At 41.8% G+C, this 27,050-nt stretch overlaps 2 protein-coding genes across 10 annotated transcripts in view; one reads left to right on the forward strand and one right to left on the reverse strand.

Annotated features, from left to right (window-relative positions):
* Positions 1-1,132: 1,132 nt before the first annotated feature.
* LYRM1 (LYR motif containing 1) lies at positions 1,133-27,021 on the reverse strand. 8 transcript variants are annotated; one of them, XM_027773749.1, is made up of 5 exons: positions 26,193-26,271; positions 24,583-24,800; positions 9,614-9,772; positions 4,053-4,145; positions 1,133-2,105 (listed from the first exon to the last, which is right to left on the reverse strand). In XM_027773749.1, exons 3-5 carry the CDS (start codon positions 9,770-9,772, stop codon positions 1,989-1,991), a joined length of 369 nt encoding a protein of 122 aa, XP_027629550.1. In that variant the 5' UTR covers positions 24,583-24,800; positions 26,193-26,271; the 3' UTR covers positions 1,133-1,988. The 8 variants fall into 8 exon arrangements, with proteins under 8 accessions (XP_027629550.1, XP_027629549.1, XP_006153347.1 ...); XM_027773748.1 differs by lacking the exon at positions 26,193-26,271 and adding an exon at positions 25,726-26,177; XM_006153285.3 differs by lacking the exons at positions 24,583-24,800; positions 26,193-26,271 and adding an exon at positions 26,932-27,021.
* Positions 26,284-27,050, forward strand: part of DCUN1D3 (defective in cullin neddylation 1 domain containing 3) — a 41,847-nt gene continuing 41,080 nt past the window's right edge. Inside the window, exon 1 of one of the 2 annotated variants that reach the window (XM_014589659.2) lies at positions 26,284-26,356. The gene's annotated coding sequence lies outside the window, so the exon portion shown is untranslated. Of the gene's footprint in view, positions 26,357-27,005 lie in introns of those variants that run through there. The other variant, XM_014589661.2, reaches the window with a different exon arrangement.

Genomic DNA, 27,050 nt, shown 5'->3' on the forward strand with positions numbered 1-27,050 from the left:
TTCACAGACCCTATGTTGCATAGGAAATAATTTTAAACATTAGAAATACCTCTGGTGGTTAAGAGATCCCGCATGGCCAGCAACCATGTAGTTCGAGTCTTAGACCTGGTGGCTTGGGGAACATGCCAGGCATGTGTGCGAGTGTGCTGCAAATACTGACAAGATGAAGGGACTGCAGTGCTTTTCTCCTTTCTCTCTGGCTCTCTGATGCATGCACATGCCCTCTGGCAAAATTTAAGAAAATGAAGAAAAAAAAACACTTCTGGGCAGGAAGATGCTTCCACAGAAAGACCAGCTGGAAGGAGAGGGATCAAAGACACAGCAGAGTCATGTCTCCCAATTCAAGCTAACCTGGTATATATGCTCACTGAGTGGCCATGGAATGGCCAACATACTTGCCAGCACATTTAAATTTCTCTGTCTTCATCAAAGGCTTAGCTTCGTTTGGATCAAATATATATATACTGTTACACAATTGATATATAGTATATTTGTTCTCCATGTCTTGCCAAATTCTGTAATATTTACCTGGAGCATAAAAAAGTTTGCCCCTGGTGCCAAGTGGTGGTGCAACAATAATATAACTGGATCCACAGGGGAGGGTCCTGGGTTCACATCCTCAATCCTTCTTGTGCATGCTAGACAGGTGTGCATGTCAAGTACATGTGTGTGCCCATGATTCAGGGAGTGGATTGTGGGCGTGAAGACCCTGTGGGAATGACTGTCTTACTCGTTCTCTCTTCCTCTCTCCTCAGAAGAAATAAGTAAACTTAAAAGGGAACCAGCAGTTAGCGTAATGGCTATGTTGCTGGACTCCCACATAGTCAACCGCGGTTCGTGTCCCGGACCCAGTGGCTTAAAAAACTCACGCCGGGCGCGTGTGCGTGCGTGCCCAAGATCCCGAGAGGAGAATGGAGGAGAAGGGATTGTGGCGTGACCATCCCCCCTGGGGGATGATTTCTCGCTTTCTGTCTCTATGTCTCTCTCTGTCTGTCTGGCGAGCGCACACGCCCTACAGTGAAAATCTCTCCAAAAAAAAAAAAAGAGTACGCTTCTGCTCATAGGAGTGAGTTCTATCTGCTACTTCTGAGGGTCATGAGCCTATTTTAAAAAGGAATACAGAGAAACTAAAACTGGTAAAGACTTGTGTTTATTGGTATTGCCCATCCTCTTTGGATAAAAGGGAATGAAATGATGAACAAGTGACTTGTGGCTTGCCATTGAGATTCTCACCTGACTCCTTTCTGTTTTCATCTCTACTTATTTATTTCTATTTAGACATAATTTGAGAGGCAGCTTGGCCCTTGTACTTTTCAATTTACATTAAGATAAAATACTCATAATGAATGCAGTGTGAGTTTTAAGTTTGCTTTTCAAATCCTAGGTATATCCTAAGTAATCCCAGGATTTAAGATAAGGTAACCATGCATTTAATTAAGACAGGAATGAGTTTTCATATAAAATTTCCATGAAAATCCATGATCAATCCAATGATGCATTTCTTAGTGTAGTTATCTGAAAACTGGATGAATTAAAAAAAAATGCACAAACAAGAAAAACCACTTTTAAACAAATATATAACTTGGAATAAGTCTAAAAATATTCTATGAGTACTATATAGCTTTACAGTAGCCATAAGAACTTTCAGCAATGGGCTAAAGTTGGCATATGTGGTGAAGGGCATTCCCATGACAAAAAAAGCTTTTCAATCCTTCCGCTTTCCTCCCATAGGCCTCAGTCTTGTTTCCAAAGGTGACTTCAGTGAGGATGTAAGGTCCATGACTTCCAGGATTAATGTCACCCATTCACCGAGCAAGACCCTGACAATCCCTAGGAATACGTAGGCACACATCATGTAGTGAGTATCCATTTTGGAAGCTTTAAGATGATACTTAAAGTTTTGACCCTAACCAGGAAGTGTTTTGTCTTCTGGTTTACATTGAAGACCTCGTTGGCTCATCATTCCCAGAAGTAACCTTTTTTCTGGATTAGGAAATTTCATCATGAGACTTGAGATATACTGGTTTAGAAAGTTTCCTCAGTTTCTCCTGGCTTCGAAGTCCCCGGCCTCGTACTGAGGTGAGGCCCATAGGAGGCAGATGAATCTGAATAATAATAATGATGATATTAGAATCTTAATTTTTCATTGCAGTAGCTTAAATTCACTGATGATTTACTAAGTACCATACTCTCTGCTAAGTGCTACATCTACACTGACTCATTAATCTTTACACATATTAATCCTTATAATAACCCTGTAAGGAGTTGTTCCAATATTTATACATGAGAAACTGAGGTTAAGAGAAGTTAAATAACTTGCTCAAGATTATACAGTAAGTGGTAGAGTCAGGATTTGAACCAGATATATCAGATTTCAGAGCTTGTACTTTTCTATGCCATACTGGCTGCAGGAAGGAAAAAAATGAGGATGAATCACATAGCAAAATGGAAATCCAAAGAAGGGGGAGGAAAAAGTATACACATACAAAAACATTCAGTGCATGGCAGAACACTGGAACCAAACAAAATGGCTGTGATGGTTACTTTAATGTGTCAAATCTGTCCAGCCATGTGGTGACCAGATAAAACATTATTTCTGGGTATGAGGGTGTTTCTGGATGAGATTGGCATTTGAATCAATGGACTCAGTATAGACTGCCTTCCCCAATGTAGGTAAGCATCATTCAATCAATTAAGGGCCTGAAAAGAACAAAAAAGCAAAGGAAGGAGGATATCGCCCCTTTGGTTCCTGCCTGTCTGAGCTGAGACATCTCATCATCTCTTACTCTCACGCTGGGATTTCCACCATTGCACGTCCTGGTCCTCGGGCCTTGGGATGCAGACTGAATTACACTGCAGGCTTTCTCCTGGTCTCTATCTTGTAAATGGCACATCAGACCAAGGGACTACTGAGTCTCCACAGTTGCATAAACCAATTCCTCATCATAGACTTCCTTTTACATGGATCTGTGTATATCTATATTTCTATCCTACTGGTTCTGTTTCTCTGAAGAACCTTCACTAATACAATGGCACATTAATTTTTAATATTTAAAAATTTGTTAATATACTTTATAATTTTTAAATATATGTTTGAATATATAGATCATTATAGCATATAAAATGAATTTTCCTAGCATGAATACACTAATGTCCAGTTAAAGATATTATCATACATGGCATATTCTTAGAATAGCATACAATGCAGCCATTAAAAAGACCAAGGTAGAAATACATACAAAGGTGTCCAGAAGAGGTGAAGTAAAGTAAGTAGGTAATAAAACAGTGTGCCACAAGCCCCATATATGTAAATAAAATGTACATATGTGACTATAAGGGGTAAAAACTAAAGAATATATTATCAAACTACTAGGTTGAACCAATACTGTGTAAAATTTCACTTTCTGCTTTATGTATTCCTTTAATGTTTGAGATTTATTCTCTTAGTAACAATAAACTTGTCTTTTATAATAAGGAAAATAAATTCATTTCTGTAAAAAAGGTGAAAGTTAAAAAATAAATAAAAAGGAAAAACCACTATACAAATTTGAGCTGGTTTTCCCTTCTGTATATGGAAACATTGTACCAAGTAGGAGTAATCAGGCATTCATTGACATTTTAATTTGCTGCTGTGGGTTGGCACAATGCAAGGATAGTTTCTCTCTTTCTTTTTTTTTAAGATAGATTTTTGCTATAGGGTACATGTACTCCAGAGAGACAGAAAGCAAGAAATCACCCCCCAAGAGAGATGGCCACACCGCAACCCCTTCTCCTGCATTCTCCTCTTGGGATTTTGGACAGGCATGCACATGCACCTGGCATGAATTTAAGCCACTGGGTCCGGGACTCAAACTGTGGTCGACTACATGGAAGTCCGGCGATGTAACCATTGCACCATCTGCTGGTCCCAGGATAGCTCATTTCTAATATGCCTCCTACAACGGCTCTAGGCTTCTGAGAAAGCACCAGTGTTCTTGGTACAGATTCTAGGAAATAGCCTGGCTGACAAAGAGGATAAGTACCCACCACCTCTTAACCAGAGTGACACTTACTGGCCTTGGATAAGGAATCTGGTAATGCAGTCCAATTTCAATCCTGGCTGTGCATTCATCTATACACTGTTTAATGAGGTCTGTGTCTGTGAGCTGTTGAGAGGGGAAAACAAGTAAAGCTGTTAGCATCTTTCTAAGGGTATATAATATATACATATGCATCTTCTTAAACTTTTTGAGTTCACTATCTAGTAAATTAAATGCTAATGATTTGAAAAGTAAAAAACAATTGAATATTAAAACTTACAGTGGATTACTCTGTTAAAATTGTTGAAACAGGTAATATATGCACATGGCAAGAATAATTCAAATTACATAAAATCTCCCTCTCTCTTATCCTGGTCTCCCAGTTCCCCTTCTCAGAGACAATTAGCTATCTTGTGTGTCCTACCAAGAATATTCTGTGCATATGTAAGCACACACTTATATAGAGACATAAAATTTTTTTCTCTTGTACAAAAGATAGCTCATTTGTTCTGAACCTTGTTTTTTCAATAACATATCTTGAAATTCTTATTTTATATATAAAGAGCAGCTCTGTTTTTTATAGCTATAGAAAACTCCAATAGTAGGACTTATGATTTAACCAATTTTATACTGATGAACATTTAGGTTATTTCTAATCTTCTGCCATTATAAGCAATTCTGCTATGGATTCTTCTGAAAATTTTTTGGCTCACATGTAAATACAGGTGAAAGATGAAGATCCAGAAAGAGAACTGATAGGACCAAGGGTTCAAGCATTTTTAATTCTCACAGATATTCCCAAGTTACCTTCTACAGTTTGTACCAATTTATAGTTCCACCGACAATCTATAAATTATATCCCTCAACACTGAATGAGAAGTGCTGATTCACACCCTGTCCTGCTGATTCAACTTTAAGGTAACCCAGCTGTTTCAGCAAGCACTAGCCAGAAATCCCCAGTAAGAGGATGGTCTACCTTTTATTTTAAACTGTAAACTGTTTTGTTTATTAGTAAGAACAAAGGGCTTTTGAAATTCCAAAATCCTCAAATCATAGCAGTCCACTTTCAAGTAAAGGAAAGCTCATTCTGAAAAACAGAAGGTCAAAAAGAAGGGGGAGAACGCTCCCATTCCGAGAATGGAAAATGAACTCATGAGTCTGCTATACTTTTGCAAGCAGGCCTGAGAGCACAGCTGGGACTGCATTAGTCCCAGACAACACCCACAGCAAAGTCTAGGTCCATGTGGCTTGGAAATTCCAGGGGTGTTCCTGTCCTTTGGTACTTCTTGGAGCAGAGAGGAAGAGTTCCAGGAACAGCAATACAGAGACCCACAGCTGATTCCCTCGGGCAGAGGTTCAACCTTCTGACCTCTGGGCTTCTCTGAAGCTGTTTTTCTGCTGCCCACATTGGGAATAGATTTTCATGTTCCCATTTGCCCACTAGGATTCAGAGCAATTCATGATATATCTTTGGACTAGTAAATTTTAGAGCAATTAAAGTTACAAGAAACTGCTTATATTTGGATGGGGCACTAGGGAGAAAGAAAAAGTCCAACAAAGATGTGGGTAAACATATGGCAGCTCTGTATATCCAAATCCTAGGAGGAGGATAGAGGAGGGATTACAGTGTGGCCATCCCCCCTGGGAGGTGATTCTTCACTTTCCCTCTCACTGTCTCTCTCTCTCTCTCTGGGGAGCAAATGTACCTTATGGCAAAAACCTTAAAAACAACAACAACAAAAAAGATCTGGTGGCTTAGAAAACATGCTGGGCTTGTGTGTGCACATCCAAAATCCCAAAAGGAGGGAGAGATGAAGAAGGGATTGTGGCATGGCCATTTTTTTTTTTTTTTTTTTTTTTTGAGAGATTTTCACTGTAGGGCGCATGTGCTTGCCAGACAGACAGAGAGAGACATAGAGACAGAAAGCGAGAAATCACTCCCCAGAGGGGATGGTCACGCCGCAATCCCTTCTCCTCCATTCTCCTCTCGGGATCTTGGGCACGCACGCACACGCGCCTGGCGTGAGTTTTAAGCCACCGGGTCCGGGACACGAACCACGGTCGACTACGTGGGAGTCCAGTGACATAGCCATTACGCTAACTGCTGGTTCCCGCATGGCCATTCTTCATGGGGGTGGTTTCTCACTTTCCCCCCTTTTTTTCCTCTTGCCCATGTAAGCCAATGTACCCTCTGGTGGGTGGGGGAAGAAAGATGTAGGCAAGGGGCTGGGGCTTCTGGGGCTCTAGCTGTTCATCTGAATAAGTTTAGGCTAGAGTTCTCCAAATTCAGTCATTCACGGGCTGTCTGAATGACTCTGCCATATCCATACACTGCCTACACAATCTTAAGCTTTTTCTTTAAATGGATTCTTTCCTATGAGTGACAGGATTTGTGAAATTGTCATCAGATGTTCTCTTTTATTTCAAATACGTGTTAAATATATATCTCAAAACTAAAAAACCCATGAACCTCTCCCTCCCACTCCTCACTAATCTCATATACTATGAGTAGCACATACACCTCCCTCTGGTTCACCACCCCTTGGGCCAATTCAAGCAGAGACAAAGGGAGACTTATTGCAATAACTGAAAACCCAGAGTCTAGACTAGCCCTCAGGTGAGTGAATCCACAAAGGTATACTGGGCATGTCCTACAATATCCCTAGCACCAGAATAGGCACTGTGGGCCACGGTCTCTGCCCTCGGCTCTCAACGGCAACTATTACTGGGGTAGAACCACTCTGATACATGAAGCTAAGAAAAGGCACGCTGGTATATGAGGGCAGTGACTGCTATAGGGATCCAGGATAGGTGGCTCTCACGGGGTGGAAGGGGACAGAGAAACTGACAAAGATTTCTTAGAGAAAGCCAATTAAATAAAAGTGTTTGTAAGTGCTCATTAGTTTAATGACAACCAAAAGACATTGTCTTATGCTCAAAAAAACTGACCATCTGGACTTCACCTAGGTAAATGAAACAAAAAAGAAGAAAAAAAGAGTACCAGCCACTACTTTAAGAGTCTCTAAACTTTTTGGTCACCTATTTCTTTTTATTTTAAATAATTATTTTTGTTGAACTTTATTATTTATTCATTTTAATTTTGACCAGAGAGGGACAGAAAGAGAGAGAGCAAGAAAGTGAGAAATCAGGCCATCAGGTCCAGGACTCGAACCACAGACGGCCGTGTGGGGACCTAGCACCCTTAACCACCATGCCACCTGCCAGCCCCTTGGTCACCTGTTTCTGTCAATAAAAAATTTGAGTCCAGAGCTCCCACATATGCACTTAATTAATTTATAAACGTGTTTGTTTAAAAATGCTTTTGTATTAATAATCATAAATACATATAAAACAGACCTTTATTTGTTGTTAGAGGATGCATGTGCTTACCAGAGACAGCAAGAGGGAGGAAGAGGAGAAAGCACCCTCCATGGGGAATAGCCATGTGCCATCTCTCCCTTCTTTTTTGGTTTTGGGAATGTACACACATGCACCAGCACGCTTCCCAAGCTTCCAGGTCTAGCACTCAAACCATAGGGTTCACCATGTGGGATCTGACTGCCTTACCCACTAGGCCATGAAGTCAGCCCTTAAATAGACATTTTAAAAGGATGAAATAAACAAAATAGAAATAGCAGTTAGAGTATTTTATTTCCATTCCTCAGAAGATTGCTTAAGGACTTCATGGGGTGCATATATTCTGGTTGGTCAAACATGGTTTATTCTCAGGGCAGGAAGAGTTTGAAGCAGGAGTAAAGAGTTGGGTAGGAAGGATAGAGAGAAATGTCACAAGCAAGTTGGCCTTAAAAAGCAGGAAGGAGGTTGGCCTCATAGCACAGCAGTTGGGCACTCTCGCCCCATGCACAGGAGTTAGGCACTGTGCAAAGGAAGCTGAATCCCATAAGGCTAGCAGAGGTTCAAATTGCTGGATGCTCACGGGTTGGAAAATTGGACCAAAAAGGCTTGCAGCATGATCGGGCTCCTTTGACGGGGATGCTTGCTAACTCTTTCTCTTTCGTATCTGCACCTGCCCTCTGTCATTACTAACAGAAAAAGCAGGGAGGCACCAGGGATTCCAAAAAGGAGAAGGTACTATAGATGGGTGGGTTTCTTCAGCAGCTCTTGTTCCAGTTATAATTTTATTTCTTTCCATTTAACTCTGACATGTTTTTAAGAGACCTTGTTTTGGTTTTGCTTTTTTTTTTACTCTCCAACATCTAGTCCAGTGTTTGGCATGTGATGGTCACTCAAATTCTTGATGAATAAAGGAACGAGAACAAAGCGTTGTAGAGTAGTGATGGGAGCTATGACAGATATGGGCAAGCTGGAAAGGGCGGGTGGTCCTGTAGAAAAATGAATCTGCTTTGGGCCGTTATGCTGTGGGGATGTCTTCTAGCATCTGGTAAGAGATCATGGCTGGGTATTCAAAAGTGAGAGATAAAGCCATAAGGGTGTTGCAGGTTGCATAGGTCTTGGCATAGGCTGACCTTCAGGACCCCTATGGCTGGTGGGAGGATGTGTAGAGAAGATAGGGCCAAAAAGAGACAAGGTCAGAGGTCAGAAAGGGAAAAGTAATGAGAAGAGATTGTTAGGAGGATTCCTGAGGAGAACAGGTTTCTTGAGTCCATTAGATCAATGAGAAGGAGGCTGAAGAAAAGTCAGGCCTCTTGGGAACCAGCAGTTAGTGTAATGGCTATGTTGCTGGACTCCCACGTAGTCAACCGTGGTTCGCGTCCCGGACCCAGTGGCTTAAAACTCACGCCGGGCGCGTGTGCGTGCGTGCCCAAGATCCCGAGAGGAGAATGGAGGAGAAGGGATTGCGGCGTGACCATCCCCCCTGGGGGGTGATTTCTCGCTTTCTGTCTCTATGTCTCTCTCTGTCTGTCTGGCGAGTGCACGCGCCCTATAGCGAAAAAAACCTCTCAAAAAAAAAAAAAAAAAGTCAGGCCTCTTTCCATGCTTGGTACCAGGCAATTTCCCTAAGGAGCTCACAGCTAATGTTTTATGATCTGTTGGGATGGGTCAGATTTGGCTCCCTGGTGCCTAAGTGTGCAGTTCTGTTAAACTAGCTAATGGAGGCACTCTTTTACCCAGTTATTTGGTCTCAGAGGGCAACCTCATGCTCTAGCCAAAAAGGCCTGAGTTCAAAACTAAGTTATGAAGAGAACCCTGTGTCTTCATCCTATTCTCTTTCCTCTGAATGCACTTTTATTTGGAGGCTCTGAAAAGTTTATGAATTGAAAAAAAAACATTTCCCTGTGTACCTACCGTGGGAGGGACCAGCACAGTGTATGAGGAATGGCTCCTCTCAAAACCCTCACTGGCCTGACTCATGTCACCTCATTTATGGGGTCTTCTGAGGACAATGAGCTACTTACCAGCTGGATTGAGACTGGAAGACATGGAGAGAGAAACCAGGCTGGGCTGGACTTCACAATGGTTGGGCAAGCTAGCCAAGGTGTGCCTCTGGCCCCTTCTGGGCCTGTGTTCTTGCCACCATGCTTGTGCTGCTTAGTCCTCTCAGTTTAGGACAGACAAAAAACAAATGAACAAGAAACTAGTCCTCTTGCAATCTCCCAGGGGGGCCTACTTACATTTTTGTTTTTCTGGAACAGTGTTCTGGCTTCATTTAGTATGTACTGTTTTTCTTTGATGGTGTCTTCCATCTGCCCTGATGCTGCCTGCCATTTCCTCGCAAGCCTGAAAATGCTGCGGTAGAGGCCAAGAACTTCTTGTCGTGTTGCTGTTGTCATCTTCAGCCCCACCAAAATAGAAGAGAGAAAATTTGCATAAAATGCAATTTGACAGTAGGGAGTTAGGCAGATGTATGTACATTTGTTTTAATCAAGATATTTAATTAGTCTAGGAATAACTGCTCTTTCTCAACAGATCTGTTGGGTAGCATTGCCAGAATGGCATAGTAGAAACACCAGTTATCTCATTTTTTCAAAAGTTTTAAAATTTATTTTTATGTTATATGAGAGACAGAGACAGAGAGACGACACTCCCAACAGGGTTCCATTGCTGTTATCCATAGCTAATCCTAGATAATGGGCATGCACATGCCACTGTACTCAGGGGAGTCTCCAGAGGTGAACCTAGAACCTTCTCATGTAGGTCAGCCTCACAGGGCATCACATTTTACCACTGCACCACTGTTCAATCAACAATACCAGGGGGGCAAACTGGGGGTGCATCTCTTAACAGGCTTTGTACATTATCCCAGAGCTGAGGTTTGTTCCACCATGCTATTTGCTATCAAGGCTGTTTTTACAAACTTGACAAATCAAAATTCACATTTATAATTCTTTAAGTCAATATTAACAGAGTACCTTAGAAATGATGTTTTTGGGACCAGGAGTTAGCGCTGGCTATGTCGCTGGACTTCCATGTAGTTGACTGTGGTTCGAGTCCTGGACCCGGTGGCTTAAACTCACACCAGGCGCATGTGCATGCGTGCCCAAGATCCCAAGAGGAGAATGGAGGAGAAGGGACTGCGGTGTGGCCATCTCCCCTGGGGGGGTGATTTCTTGCTTTCTGTCTCTCTGTCTCTGTCTTTCCAGCGAGTGCATGCAAAAAAAAAAAAAAAGAATAAAAAATGTAGAAATGATGTTTTTTAGGGTATGTTCTGGTAAAATTACATCACTAACCTAAGTGCCTAGGAAAAGGAATGTTTTGAATAACTGAAATTTCTACTTGAGAACTGGAACTTTATGTACAGTTAGCAAATTCAGGTGCCTCCTAGGCTTGGCAGGTAACATAAATCAGGGAACCTGGTGGGTGGGGACAATGGCCAACTGGATAAGACATGCCCCTTGACCATATGATTCAAACAGAATGAGTCTGTAGGCTCAGTTCTAGCCTGAGGCTATCAGGCTGCAACCTCCCTTTTAGTTCATCATAACTTTTGGAAAATATTTCTCAAAATTGTTGGTCTACTTTCTTGTCCAACTAAGAACTATATAATAAGTATAACTGAAAATCTGATGACTGAAGATTTTGTGGCTCCTCTGGCTTTTTACTCTGAAACACAGGTAAGTGAGAACCAACCTAAATATATTCCTTAAAGCTAACTATATTTTTAAAGTAAAATGCCTTCCATCTTCTCATTTTGTTTAATTAAAAAATTCTTTTTAGAGATTTTTGTTACAGGCACATGTGCTCGCCAGAGAGACACAGAGAGACAGAAAGTAAGAAATCATCCCCTTGGAGGATGGCCACACCACAATTCCTTCTCCATTCTCCTCTCCAGATTTTGGGCACACATGCACACGTGCCTGAATGAGTTTCAAGATGCCAGGTCTGGGACTCAAACCATGGTTGGCCACATGGGAATTCATCACCTTAACCACTATGCCAGTCATCTTTATTTTTATATGAAATAGTTCAAATATAGAAGATATAAATAATAATAGGCATAAATTCACAATAGACATTAAAGAATAAATTATGTATTGGGTTATCAGAAAAGTCATAATGTATTTTTCTGTTTCTCTATGCAAAAAGGTGTCATGACTTTTCCAACAACCCAATATATGATTGAAGTCCCCATTGTATCGCTTCCATAGCAATACTCCTTTCCCTGTCTCCTAGAAGGAACTATTATCCTGAATTTGTTATGGTCTTAAATGAGGGGGTCTTCAGAAAGTTCACAGAAAATGCATATTGTGAAAAAATTATGCATGAATTAAAAAAAATTGTGCCAAAATAATTTCATACTTTGTTTTCCACAAACTTTTTGAAGTCCCCTTCTTATCTTTAATTGATTAATTAACTAATTATTTTATAAGATCAGTTATTTAACTAGGTTCTTGGTAAAAAATCTAGAACACCTATTTGTGAGGATAAACTCCATTTGTAAGGGCAAACATGGATCGTAGGTAGCCCTGGAGCTTTGATTTTTGGTAAAATTTGTGAGTCCACAGCTTTCTGATCAATCTTACGCTGCTCTGAAATCTCGTATTTCTTCTCTGTGTCAAAGATCTCACCTTCCTGGTATCTGGGCTTCTGCAGTTTCTTTTTCTTGAAGTAAGCATCGGTAAGGTGCTTTGGGATTTTTACTTTGCTAATATCAATTTTCATGGAGGTGGCAATGAAAATTTCTGGTGTGTTCTACGCAGTGGAACTTGATTGAGAACCAGTGGTCCAGTTACCAGTAGCAAGCCACTGCTCAGCTACTTCAGGAAAACCACTCTCTTGCCTCTGTGGCGTCCAGTCTGCCAGTGAGCATGATCAGAATGGTCCCAGGAGTGATGCTAGCGCGCAGCTTTCTCTCATGCTGACTGAAGGGTTTTTTTGCCATGGCTCAACAGCTTTCGAGGCACATCTTCAGTAGGATAATACCTAGGCATTTTGTGCAGTTTAACCACCCAGATACCACCATTCTTGTCTCCACCAGCTGGTTTTGTGACTGCCGCAAGAACCTTCTCCTTCTTTTTCTTTTTCGATACTGTATTTAGTGGCCCAGTATTTCCTCTTATACATGGCCTTCCTGGAATACATGGCAGACTAGGAGTATCTGCCGATGCCCCGGACTAGAACCAGGTTTCGGCTGCAATGGGGCTTCCCCTTCTTGGGCTTTTTAGCCTTGGGGTCACCCTTTCTAACCTTGTCACTGGCATCAGCCTTCTTGGCTTCAGGTTTCTTCTCCTTTGTATCCTGCTTTGCAGCTTTTTCACTTGCCATCTTATATGTGGGAAAGATCCTGCTTCTCTTTATACTTAATATTCTGTGTTGCTTTGCAAGTTTAAAAACTTTGTAAGAGTTCTGCAATTGGCTTTTTTTGACCCCTATTTTCTAAGATTCATCCATGTTGTTACATGCAGCTCTAGTTTACATGTTTTCACTGTCACAATTCAGCCCACTGGATGAAGATATTCTAACACATTATGTCTATTCTGTTGATGAGCATCAGATGTCTCCTCTTAGAAAAATGTATGCAGAAACTTCAGCCTATTTATTTACTATTTATATTTCAACATGTAAAGATACTCAGGGAAGACAGGGAATGTCCCTCTATGGGAGGATTCTGATTAGTCAGATTGAGAATAATGAGTATTGTGCTGTCTTGAAGAAGAGGACAGGCTAGGAAAGCGAGGAGGACAGAGATGGTGAGTAAGTAGCTGGGCCAGGCCTCATTATGAGTCCTGGGTTTTCCTCGAACAGGCTCATCAGGATTGGGAAGCAGGCTGCTCAGCACCCTTTGAACACATGATCCATTTCCTACCCAAGCAGCAGGAGAGATGACACTGGGGGATGGTATGCTGTAGGATGGCCCTGAGCTTATGAGAATGTGAACAGCTACGGAATTCAAATGGAAGCTGGACAAAAAAAAAGAGGGGGGTATTAATCTAGAAATTCTAAGTACCTGCAAGGAACTCACATTTCAAAGAATTTCTCCTTTGAGAAATTGCCCCTCCAGTTTACCCTGACCTTGATAACCTTTCTTGAGAAAGAATGAACATGAACCACTTGATGAAAAGCATGGAAGCACCACTTCAATGAATTCAAAGGTAAAAGGACCAAAGTTATATTTAACACCAATTCTGAAGTCCATGATGCTTCACAGAAAAAAATACTTAAAAGGAATTCATAAAAACCAGGAGAGCACACCACGCTTTGTGGCTAATCATAATAAAAACCCAGATGAGATGATGACATTTTTCCTGGTAAGGAAACAGGTTTCTGAGTTTCTGGCTCTCCCGAAAACTCCATGGTTTCATATGAAAATACATGAGTCAGTTCCTGTGTGGGACAGGGAGTCTTTAACTAACATCTATTAACGATGTTTCATTTCCCTGTCATTGACAGACAAAACTTACTTGACCACAAGATATTTGAAGGACAAAAGTGAAGGTCAGGTATATTGAAACAGCAACCTTATCCAAAATCTGACTTTAATTGCTTTTCTTCCACTACTTTAAGAAGCACTACCTCAAACTGTAACTGATCATATACTATAATCTGCCATGCAAGCCCTGCAATTAGGTTACTCAAAGGTAATAAGCAGTGCTAACAATTGGTAATTAATAGGACTATTTTCAAAACACTTTAATTAATGTTCAAGTGTTTTGAAAACTAATCCTGAAAGGAATTTAAGTGATGCCTCCTTCTCCAATGTCAGGTAACCCAAAAACTCTAAAGTCCAAACATTTCCCAAGAGAAGGGTGTTGGGGCTCACAACACAATACCACAAAGTATGGTGGTCTTGGTGCATGGAGTTTAAACTGAGACACTGGAAGACCTCAGAAGCAAGGTCTGACTTTCCCCCATCCTCTTGTCATTTGTCCCTTTGTGTTCCCAAAGCGAGTCATAGAGAACAGAATTCCTCTTCCCCAAATTGAGTCACAGAAACTAGAAGCCACCTCCCCCAAAGCAAGCCATAGGAAGGTCACTCCCTTTTCCTTTCTCCTTTGAAAGTCTTCATTTAGGAGGGGTACTGCTGGAAGGAGTGCTACAGAGACCAAGAAGAATGAGGACAGGCTTTGTTGCGTTTTCCCCCCTCCATCTACTACCATTCATTCATATGCTTTTGGTCTAATCACATTTCTACACTGATGTCTATTCTATATTGAAACTAACTATAACTAATAGATTTTCCTGAGTGTTTGGGTCTTCATTTCTGAAGACTACTGTGTCACAAAAACCTTGATTAAATGTATTTGTTACACTTTCTCTTCTTAACCTTTTTTTTTTTTTTTTTAAATATGTCAGAGTACATGCATGCACAGGACAGAAAGCATCCTCCCCACAAGAGGAGGATGCTTTTTTTCTTCAGTTCTCCATCCCACCAGGATCCTGGAGCTGAAGACACACCTTATGAATCACAGTTGGTCATGTAGGATCCGCCTCCTCTGCACAGCTATTAACAACTGTGCTAAGGGGCTGGCCCTGATCTGTTTTTTGTTATAGGAGTGTCAGCCATAACCCTTAAAGTCTTGAGATAAAAAGCAAGAAAAGAAAAACACTTTGTTTTCTCTTCTTTCTGGATTTTTTTTTTTTTCCCATAGGGCGCATGTGCTTGCCAGAAAGTCAGAGAGACAGAAAGCCAGAAATGCTCCCCTCTTCCCCTCAGGGGACAGCCATGCCTAATCCTTTTCCTCAAGGGATCTTGGGCATGCATGCACATGCACGTGGTGTGAATTTTAAGTGGCCAGGCCAGAGACTCAAACCGCAGTTGACCATGTGGGAGTCCAGTGATGTAATCATCATGCCATCTGCTGGTCCCCTTCCTGGATTTCTTTCAGTTCTTTAGTGTTTAGTGTTTCAGTTCTTTAGTGTTCCCATAGTGTTTCCTTGTTCTAGAAGGCTCTCTCCTGATCCTCTCCCTTTTACCTGACCAACCCCTACTCATTTTTTAATTCCCAATGAAAACATGGATGTCTCAGAAAATGCTCTCTCCTACCCCAACCAAACACACTGGGTCAGATTTTACTGCTGGACCATTCAGGTATTTCTTCTTTGCAGCAAACATCACTCAAGAAATGGTTTGTCAATGTCTGTCTTCCCCCAATAGACAAACCTTCATGGAGAGAGTAATCACATTTATCATACTGCTAAATTTTCAGCACCTAAAAGGTGGATAATCAGTATTCAACATGTTTGCTGAATAAATGAAAATATCTTACTACAGAAAGCATTTGATTCTTTAAACAGAATCAGCCATATATACATAAAAAATACTTTAAAAGTTCTTTTCTTTTTGGTTTATATTTTTGTCATTGCTCCTAAAATGTACTCATTTAGAAAAACTGCCTTCTTCCAAAGAGTTGTTCCCTCTCTATGGGTTTAATGGCTTGAAACTAACATTTATTCTTTTAAAACTGTTAATTATCTCTCACAAATAATACAAGGCTAAGGCAGCCTTTTTCTTCACTACTATAAGGAGGTTGATCTGATACAATGGAATCTACTGGGATTTTCCCACAAGCATTATCAGGAACATTCATTTGATTAGAGCACCACAACTGAACCAAAGTCTCAAGGACCATAAAGTCTAGTTATAGAATTTTTATAGTGAAAGTCTTATAACCATTATTCTGAGATTGACAATTTTTTTTTCTTTATTTAGAGTTTTTTGCTATAGGGCACGTGTGCTCACCAGAAAGACAGAGACAGAAAGTGAGAAATCACCCCCTGGGGGGATAGCCATGCCGTGATCCCTTCTCCTCCATTCTCCTCTTGGGATTTTGGGACTCAACCACAGTTGACTATGTGGGAGCCCAGTGACATAACCATTACGCCATGTGTTGGCCCCAAGACTGACATTTCTTGAAATTCTTTACTCCTTTTCTTCTCCCTAACCCATAAATCTCAGAATGAGGAGAGATGTGAGGTATGTCTAGAAGGAAATGAGACTGGAAGCTCATTATGAGTAAAATTCAGCTCTTCTCTTAAAAATCATACCCCATGTATAAACACCAGTTTATACATGTGCTGAGGTAAAATTCATTTTCAAGTACCTACTATGTGCAGGTCTGTACCATAAGAAAAAGCTGACTGATGTTACTGTTAATATGTTTTGGCTTCTGGTATATAGTTGGTAATTTTCCGTAATGCAGGTGTTCCAAAGACTATTTAGGAAAGTAATCTTAGATATGTAAGACAAATATTTTATTAGTTATGATTAATGTGCATTAGAATAGTCCATCAAACCTATGATAGAGTAACTTAGACTTTGTGTTACATAGAACTTCCTGTAAACAACTGTATTATGAAACTTCCCAAACTGGTTTAAAATATAGGTAAATAGCAAAAATCATGATGTGGACTCTGAATAACACAAGTTAGAGAGCTTCTGTTCTAAGGCACCTGCTATGGGATGCTTCAGTTTGTCCTGGCTGAGCCTTCTACTGGGAATGCCTCTAGTCTACTGCCCCCGCCTGCAACAACTATGTACTATTTACTGTCAAGTTTTTCCAGAGTACCCTTTTCCCTGCCATCATGACCAGGTATTACTCTTCTGCAGTTACTACATTATGTGTCCTTTTTAACTCCCAGAGTCTCTGAATTCCTGGAGGGCAGGTACTGTGTCTCGTCTATTATAGTAATAATAGTAATATCTATTTTGCTTCGCACTTACTATGTGCCAGACACTCTATTAAGTGCATTATTTACATATATTAACTCTAAGAATCATCACAACAAGTCTACTTCTATCCCCATTTTATAATGGAGAAACCTGATACAAAGAGAAATCAAGAAACTTGTCAAAGGTCACAGAGCTAGTTATGGGCAGGACCAGGATTCAAACCCAGTCTGAAGTCAGAGCCCATGCTGTTAATGACTAATAGGCAGTTCAATCTTAATGTTTTTAATTGTTGGCTGCTTTAAAGACCTTAGCAAGTAAGACAAAGTGAAACAAATAATTCTATTTCCTTTCTATATAAAGAGCAAAGGAAGCAATATTTTTGTTCTTTGATATACATTATAGTAGTCTTTATGATTCCTCATATATCCGCTGTCCCTGCCTCTCTCTTGCCACTGCCCTTTTTCAGGAGGCTGCACATTTGGCTGGACTGCCCTGCTCTTCTGTTCCTCATGGCAACCTGTCCCCTCTGACTCCAAAGGGACCTGACCTCATAGAAGAGACACCAGGGCAAAGGGCTCAGTACAGAGCTACCGCCCTGCAGGCTTTACTCTTCTCTCCCAAGGCTCCATCTATCTATTCACTCAACATTTATTGAGTGTGTACCATGTGCCAGGCACATGTGATTCTGGAGATAGTGACAAACAAGCAGTGATAAATTTAAGTCCCTCGTGTCCTAGAATTTACATTCTAGTGAGAGGCAGATGATATACAAGAAAAAAAAAAAAAAAAGAACTTCAGTTAAGTGTACATGCTCTGAAGGAAGAATTTTGATACAAGCAAGCAAAGGTGGTGGGAGTTATTTTGTTTTGGGTGGTTAGTGACATGAGCTGAGCCCCTAATGGTGTGAGGGAGCCTATTAATGGGAAGAGTTAAGAGGAAGGTAGTTAGCTTAAGAAGGAACAGTAGGAGCAAAGGCTCTGGGGCAGGGGAAATCAATTTCAGAATCCAGCACAGGTTGGGAAGGTAGGCCTTGGAAAGAAGTTTGGTTTGCGGTTTAAAAGCAAAAGAAAGACACTGACAGATTTTAAGCAAGTTGGAGTAACATGGCCTAATTTCTATCTTTTAAAATGTTCTGGATATCAAACTATATCACAAGTACTTATAATTCTACCAGTTGGTGAAACCAGGGCCTTGCCTTAGTGTCATCTAATTGAGGAGAGTCAGGATCAAGAGCTAGAAAAGCTAGATAATTATTTCCCTCTCTGACCCTAAGTTTTCTTTTTTTTTTTTTTTTTAATTTGCTATAGGGCACATGTGCTCACCAGAGAAAGGAAGGGAGGGAAAGTGAGAAATTCCCCCCACCCCCCACCCAGGGATGGCTACATCGCATTCCCTTCTCTCCTCCAGTTTCCTCTTGGGATTTTGAACATGCACGTACATGCATTCAGCATGATTTTCAAGCCTCGAAGGTCCAGGATTCAAACTGTGAGGTTAGCCCTGTGGGATCCAATGCATTAACCCCATGGCCTGAACATAGCTTTTTCTTGTTTTTATTTTGGAGTCAGTAATGCAGGATCATAATGAAGAGTGATCAATCTAAAAATGATCCACCCTTCGACTCATTGTTCAAGAGTGTACAATGAAGGGGTCTGGGGAGCTCTAAGAATCTATGACACACCTAGGCACTTTGTATGTCTATATCCAGTTTCACAGGAGGTCTATGGAAAGATCTGCTAGTACTAGGAGCCTCAAGTGCTTCACTCTCCCCCCACATCTGGAATAATTTCTCCCCAACCTTTATAAAGACCATAGCAGCATGAATACTTTGGAGTTTAAGAGCAGAGATGAGAATTCCCTTTCCTGAAATGCAATTTATAGAAGTATGACTGTGATCTCAGGAATGTCAAAATTCCAAATGTTGGATTCTCATAAGGTTTTGCCTTCCACTGAAGAAAAAAATGTTACAGTCTAAGCAAAGGAACAGAAAAAAGCAAGAATTAACTGTGATTTTCAAGCCCCAGGAGATGAAAAGAAAGACTTCTTCCACTTTCAATAAGGACCTACCCCAGGTGGATTTTTTTTTCTCGTTATAACAAATAACTATAGTATAACTTCTCTCCCAAGTGCTTTATGTTTTTTGGAGGTGAGGGGCACTAAGAAATCCACCAGAATGAAATAATGGTCTCATGTGCTCATTGTGCACCAACAGTGTTATGTCCTAGGTCCTGCTGCCCTATCTCTTTAGATCTGGGACCACTTCTTTTTGCTGTAAAAACGCCCAACTCACAAAAACAAAATATCCTTTCTCTGTCCATCTGCTGTTTCTCATCCTCTATGTTCCATAACGTCTCAAGGAATGCCTTTTTCATACAGAGACCAGGTCAATGTCCTAAGTGCACCCCTGGTCCCTCTCGCTTATGCTTGTTACAGATTTTTCTACTCTACTGTTATTTTGTTTGACTTATTTTTTAATTTGAACTGTGTGTTCGGTGTATGGGCAGAGGGATGGGACTGTATTTCTGGCACACAACTAATATTTGTTACAAAAATTTACACACACAGAATAGTTAATAGTAATGTCTATTATCATTCTGAAATATGTGATATTTGGACTATGTTTCCCAACTGGAAATCTCAAATACTTTAAAATTCAAATTAGCCTTCACAATGTGTTTTGCTATAGGGGGCAGGTGTTTGCCAGAGAGTGAGAGACAGAGAAAAAGAGAGGTTAAGTGAGAAAGCACACCCTGGTGGGGGATGACTACACTGCAGTCCCTTTTCTACCATTCTCCTCTCACGATTTTGGGCACATAAACACATGTGCCTGGTGTGTTTTTCAAGCTATCAGGTTCAGGACTCAAACACTGTGGTTGACCATGTGGAATCCAACCACCTTAATCACTATGCCACCTGGCTGGCCTCACAATGATGTTTTTTAAGAGTAGTAAATGTGAGGATAAAGAACGAAAGATTCAGTTTAGTTATTGTTGGGTTGGGGGGAGAGCAGGGTGCATGGGAGGCCTTAGTTCCATCAAGGGCAACATAACAAATATCATATAAGGCAGCCAGATCCCACATGGCTGACCAGCGTTCAAATCCTGGCCCTGGGGGACTGAAAAACACACTAGTACATGTGTGTGAATGCCTCAGATCCTGACAGAATGGAGAAGGGGAGACAAGACTGTGTTGTGACAACATCCCAACTCTCCTTGGGGAGTATATGTACCCTCTGGCAATTATGAAAACAAAAATAAAATTATACACAAATGCAGCTATGATGTAACCCATACTTTTAAGTTCTTTTAAGGGCATTTAGAGTTTGTTCACTTGACTGAAATCTTTCAGTGTTTCTGTGAGGCTTACAACTAAACATCTATAGAAAATGGGGTTCTGATATCTTTTTCTTGAAAAAACAAGCCCTTTGGAGAATAAGGTCCATGGAATCTATTCATCAGTAGCTAAAACCAATTTAGAAAATTATAAATGAAAGCTTTTGTCATTTGGAAAGCCTCTAGAGAACTGAAATGCACTTGCTAGTGACAAACACCCAGACTTTCTTGCCCTGGATAGCAGAGTAGAGAATACCTGTCTTGATTTTAGGAATTTAAAGTTTTTCTACATTTTATTTATTATTTATTCATTTGTTTATTTCAATTTGACCAGAGGGGGACAGAAAAGAGAGAGAAAGAGAGAGAGAGAAAGTGAGAAAGCAAGCTGCCAAATTTGGGACTTGAGCCACGGTTGGCCATGTGGGAATCCAGCACCTTTAACCACCATCCCACCTGCTGGCCCCAGGCTTTTCTACATTTGTAAGAAACAGCATATATAATACAAAACATGAGTGCAGTTACTCTAGGTAGACAAACCTGGGTTGAATCCTGACTTCACCCCATTGAGCAAAGTATCAACCTTCTTGAGCCTCAGTTTCTTAAAATGTAAAATGGAATAGCAATAGAACCTTTTTCAAAGAGTTGTAAAGATGATATATAATTCATATAAATCACTTGGCACTAGGAGTTAACAAAGGGAAATGTTACCTAAATAGGAGGAAATAAAGGAAGAACTATGAGGCCCCTTTTATCTATGCCAAACTCTGTCTGCAGAAGAGGAAAAAGACATGTGTGGCCCACTGGCAAATTTATTGTTTTATGGTAGTAATGGATTTTCCTAAAGCTGTTTCCCTCTAATCATTAATAATCTCTGTACAGTAAAGAGCCATTGTTCTTTGGTATGAGTAAATAACCCTGTTGGAGGCATTGCTTATCTTCAGACCACAGCGCATACTTCTTACTGGAAATATAATGCAGTTGCCAACACCACAGGCATGACCAGGCTTCCCTTCCTATTTTTCTTCCTTTATCTCTTACTCCTTGTTTATCCTTCAGTGTACTTTTCTCTTAGATCTATTATACTCCCTACTTTTTGGCATATGCCACTATCCTATACAATATCCTTACCCCAGTTGAATAAATTTCAGGTGAAACTGCTGCACATGTCCCTGGCCCCTGACAAGATTCTTTGCTTGGTCAAGGTTTAGTAAGGCTTCTGAATCTTCAGCTAGGCTCATGTGTACAATTCCTGCTAAATCAGTTTAGCAAGGACTCCCCATCTGATCACCCTTGATATCTGATTAAGTTCATCAGCCTCCACCACCGCCCCCAGGTAAAGTCTGATCATCCTAAGACAAGAGGTTCTGTCTTTAGCAAGAATCCTATGAAGTCATTTTAGCCAGAATCCCCTTTGCCCTGACACTTCCTCTTAGTTATTTTCCATTCACTGACCCCAAACTGGTCCTTGGCTGTAAATTCTACTTGCCAAAGCTACATTCGGAGTTGAGCCTAATCTTTCTCCCTCATTGCAATACCTCTTTGTGGGGGTACCTATACTGATTGCAGTGGTCCTGAATAAAGTCTTCCTTACTGTGCACTAGCAAGTATCACTGAACAATTCCTTGGCATCCTCTATCCCCCCTCCCTCCATCAATCAACGTACACATACCGAGGACTTGTTTCCTGCCCTGCCTTCAGTTTTTGATTACTAGAATCCAAAAAGGGAAGTATAAGGTCACATACTATTCTGCAAATCTCAGGATATGCTTGTGTGGTGTACTTCATACCACAGCTATTCTCTGAAACAGCATCTTACTACACAGAAAGTGACAAAATATGGTGTGTCAGAGATAGCGGTTAGGGAAGAGAAAGTAGATCATATATTTTTTTTTTCTTAAGGTTTTTGCCACAGGACACATGTGCTGCCCAAGAGGCAATGAGAGAGAAAGTGAGAAATCATCTCCTGGGGAGGATGGTCACACCGCAGTCCCATCTCCTCCTGAGATTTTGGGCACGTGTGTACACATGCCTGGCATGAGTTTCAAGCCACTGAGTCTGGAACTCAAACCATGGTCAGCCAGGTGAGAGTCTAATGCCTTAACTACCACAATAACTAGTGCCCCCAACTGTATTTTTACTTTATTTACAGAGAAAGAAATAAGGATAGGTTTTATAATATGGAAATTTCCAAAACATGAGGCAAATATGATGTTTGACCTATTTATCTCAGGAAGCAAGCAAAAACTATAGATAGACTAACACACATACATATATATACACATACATACATATTTTTCCTTTTTTAAAAAAATTGCCAAAGGGTATATGTACTTGTCAGAGAGAGAGAGAGAGAGAGAGAGAGAGAGAGAGATCCCATAATCCCTTCTCCATTTCTCCCTCCTTTCAGGCCTTTGTGTACATGGGCATATGTGCTACTGTGTTTTTTAAGCAACTGGATCCAAGACATGAACCATACTTGGCCATCTGGGATCTAGCTCCCTTAACCACCAGGCCATGGAATGGCAGCAAGAACTATATATCTACATATATTGTACCAACACTGTAGCACACACAAGATTAAACTTGTACAGGGGCATTCCAATAAGGCTAGTGTAATCAATACATACCAAGCAACAAATAAATAGTTATTTTTTCCTTCAGGGATAGATATTCTAAATCAAGTCCTTCCATTGGAAAAAAATGTAAGTTCTGGTTTCTTTATCAGCATTTTTTACTTTTCTTTTGCCAAAGGGGAGAGAGAGAGAGAAAAAGTGAGAAAGCATCACCATGAGGGATGGTCATGCTGCAATCCCCTCTCCTCAATCTCTCTTTAAGGGATTTTGGGCATGGGTACACATGTGCCTGACATATTATTCTAGCCACTGGTCTAGGACTCAAATCACACAATTGGCCATGTACAATCCAGCACCTTAGCCATTAGGCCACCGGCTAGCCTCTTATCAACATATTTTAAGAGACAAAGACAAGGTAAGTCTTTGTCATATGTCAGGAAAACCGGTTACCAGAAGTAGGAGGTGTTACCACAAGAATAGCAGAGGCTGGAAAGGCAAGGCCTATGCTAAAGATTATTCATTCATTCATTCCTAACTCTCCAGCCAGGATCTTCAACTCTTCACAGTAACCTGGGAAATCAGAGAACACAAAACACTAAGGCAAATTCCAGCTTTGTGATGTTCTAAGAACTTGGATTAGGAAACTGACAGAAAGACTTTGGTTACATCAGATACAGAGCCTTCTAGCATCTGACCAACACCTGCAATGAAATGCTCATAGGGTCAGCCAGGTAGTGGAAGGAAGAGGAGGCCTTTGACAAACTCCAAGTATGAGACACATAAAAACAGGAAGCAGTTCTTTAGTTCCAGTTGACTATCGCTGCGTAAGAACTTTTAGGAACCTCAGGCTACTGTTGTCAGATTGTCTGCTTTTATCAAATAAAGCCAAAAATCTTGATTTTAATGTCCAATTTTTAAATGTTGGCAAACAAATTTAAAAAATAAATCATTTGTGAGACTGAACAATACTTTCCTTTTTTTTTTTTTTGGTGTGGGGGGGGAGGTTTTTGCTTTAAAGTGCATGTGCTCGCCAGAGACAGAGAGACAGAAAGCGAGAAATCATTCCCCAGGGGGATGGCCTCACCGCAATCCCTTCTCCTCCATTCTCCTCTCGGGATCTTGGGCACACACGCACATGCACCCAGTGTGAGTTTAAGCTACTGGGTCCAGTACTCGAACCGTGGTTGACTACATGGGAATCCAGCGACATAGCCATTACGCTAACTGCTGGTCCCAGGCTGAACAATATTTTTATAGGCAATTAGAAATTTGCAACTTCTAATCTAGGTTGTACCTTTCAGCAGCAGATCTGAGATCGAAGTTTAGGCCTTCTAATTCTTCTGGTACCCTTTCCATTAAATTATGAGATTGACCACAATTGTGGTGGCACTGACAGTAGGGGCAGAGACTGAAGCCCCCTTGCCAGAAACTGTTGAATTCCATGGCTGATACCTTAGGAACACAGTATTCCTGACCAGCTACAATATGCTGTGCTGTACCAAAGCTTTATACCAAAGCCAGGAAGACACACAGAAGAGAATTCATGAGGGAGACACACATATAAATAAACATTTATCAGAAAAGTCAGGTTTTTTTGTTTGTTTGTTTTGTTTTTAAGGGGCACAAATTACCTGTGCACAAGTCAAAAAGCACTGATAGCTGGAAAAGGGACGGAGAGACTGAGCCAAGTCTTAGTGGGTAAGAGGCAGGCAAATAGGTGGATGAATCTCATGGATTATGAAGGTGGGTCCCATTATTTGAGAATATTAGGTTTCCTTCTCCTTTCATCTTTGTGGTCTTGTCTGTGTCAAGAGTCTCCTTTGCTGGTTTCTCCTTCTCTGGGTAACTTCTAAATGGTAAGAGCACCAAGGAAATCAGGGTCTCTCCTCTTTCATCTATTTCCTCTTAGTAATCCAGGTATAAACCCACACATTCATTATCTCCAACTATGACTCTTGTTGACTTGTACAACAGACTTCAAAAAGTTTGTGGAGAAATGAAATTGAAGTTTATTTTGGTCCAAAATTTTTGAAATCTGTGATAATTTTTTCATAATATGTACTTTCCATGAACTGTTTGAAGACCTCCCTAATATATCTAACTTTTCAACATCTTTACCCTGGATTGTTACTAGAAGTATCAAACTTAATTCAAATGAGAATATGTGGTATTTCTTTCCAAACTATTTTCTTAGAGTTATCCTCTCTCTTCCCACACACTGCACATCCAATTCACCAAGTACTGCATGCACTAGCTTCAAAATATATTCTGAATCTACTTATCTTCATTTCCACCTAAACAACTCTTTCAACACTATTGTCACCTGTCCTTTGGCCTAATGCAAACAGCCTTCTAACAGGTCTGACTACCTCCACCCTTCTCTACCCACCAGCTTGAGTGATTTTTGAAAAATGTACATCAGGTGAGGTCACTCATTTTCAAACCCACTCAGTAACATGATAGCCGAGCCCTTGCCTTGGGCTAAAAGACTGCAGGATCAGGCCCTGCCACTTTTCCAACCTCATCACATAGGACTCTGTACCATCTGTTTCTGTTCCAGCCACATGGCCTTCTGGGTTTCCTACCTTTAAACTCTTCCCATTGTCATTTTTCTCCACCTAGAAAGCACATTCTCTATCATCCTTCTGTGCTGGGGTCCCGCCAAACCGTGGCCTCCTCCCAAGAACCTTGCTCTATTTAGAATGGCCCTTCCCCATCTTCTATCACTTCACCCAGTTCTAGGGGCATGGCTCACTTGCTGAAACCGTCCTTACTTGTTAATTCTCCCGCAAAGTTAAGGAGCACAGTCTCCGTCTAGTTCTCAAATTTGTGGATCCAAGGAATTACGAAGCGGGCTCTCACTGTCCTAGAGTCTTCGTTCCTCAACAGGGCCTTGTTCGTGTCAATCTTCCCCAGCCAGACTCTTCTCGCCCCAGAATTGCCTTGCCATCTCCCATTAACATTCAGGATCCAAAAAAGTCAGAGAAGTGTCAGATGGGCCCCAAATCGGTGTCTCGGTAAGCCCGAATCAGGCCTTTCCGTCCTGGCCCGTAGTAGTACACTTCTCTAAGGAAGGTTCCCGAGACCTGCAGCGATGACACCGAGCAGTCCTCGCGAGCCTGGGGTCACACTGGCACGTTTCCTAGCAACGCCGCACGCCCACCCCATCCCTGTCGTGGGGAGCCAACCCCTGCCCCAGTCTCCCGCTCCTGGAGTCAGCGTCTCCATCCCCTACACTCACTCTGCGTCAGTCTGCCTTCCCCCACCCACAGAAGTGCCGCAGCTCCCGGCGGGCTTGGAACTCCGGGAGCCGAGCTGAGCGGTGGCCGAGGGAGCTCGAGCAGGTCCGGTAGGCCAGGCCGGACCAAACCACCGAGCGGACCTCTGAGGGAGCACTAGTCCCAGGTCAGGCGTAGTCTCGAGTCTCCCTAAACTTCAAACCCCACCCCACTTTCGGACGCATCCAAAAATATAGTCAACTTTATCCTCTCCCTCTTTCCTTTTACCCTTTTTGTTACTCTCTCCCCCCATTGTAGTCCAAAACATGGTCCAGCCCAGCTTCTAGCGCTTCCTCCACGTTGCCCTTACTTGGCGACGGCTTCGTACGTCTCTGCGTACGTCGTGACGCAATCTTCCACGCGTTCCTCCCCGCCCCTCTCCCATTCTCCCTCCTGGAGTCGCGGCCGGCGGGGTTACCGGAAGTGATGATGCAGGGGGCGATGGAGGGGGCGGGGTTTCAGGGCGGCCGCCGCCGGTGGGCCGCAGATGAAGAGGAGGCGGTGGCAGTGGTGGCATTAAGAGGGGGAGTTGAGGAAAAGGGGGGTATTGAGAGATGAAGGGGCGGGGGTTGGGTACCTTCGAGAAAGAGAGGGTGGAAGGGGAGGAGTGGAAATCTGCGCCTTGTCTGGACTGGTCCCTCTGGAAGAAGAGGCTGTGAGGGGAGCCTGTGGCGTGTCAACTGCAGGGCTCAGAAAACTTACCTACTGCCCCTGCCTGCCCACCGCCAGCACCCCTCAAGCCAGGGCCTGGGGATCTGGGGCCTGAGCTGCCCTGGTGGGGGTGCAGACTCTGGTCCTATGTCCTGGGTACGCGCTGTGAG

The sequence above is a fragment of the Tupaia chinensis genome, unplaced genomic scaffold, assembly GCF_000334495.1.
Source record: "Tupaia chinensis unplaced genomic scaffold, TupChi_1.0 Scaffold000367_1, whole genome shotgun sequence".
Classification (NCBI taxonomy): domain Eukaryota; kingdom Metazoa; phylum Chordata; class Mammalia; order Scandentia; family Tupaiidae; genus Tupaia; species Tupaia belangeri.

Bases quoted from the DNA above. Each gene is read 5' to 3' on its own strand.
- LYRM1 (XM_006153285.3), bottom strand. From the start codon at position 9,772: ATGACAACAGCAACACGACAAGAAGTTCTTGGCCTCTACCGCAGCATT. The intron at 4,146-9,613 runs GTAAGTAGGCCC...CCCTCTCAACAG, and splicing joins TGTTCCAGAAAAACAAAAAT to CTCACAGACACAGACCTCAT. The intron at 2,106-4,052 runs GTAAGTGTCACT...ATTATTATTCAG, and splicing joins AGATTCCTTATCCAAGGCCA to ATTCATCTGCCTCCTATGGG.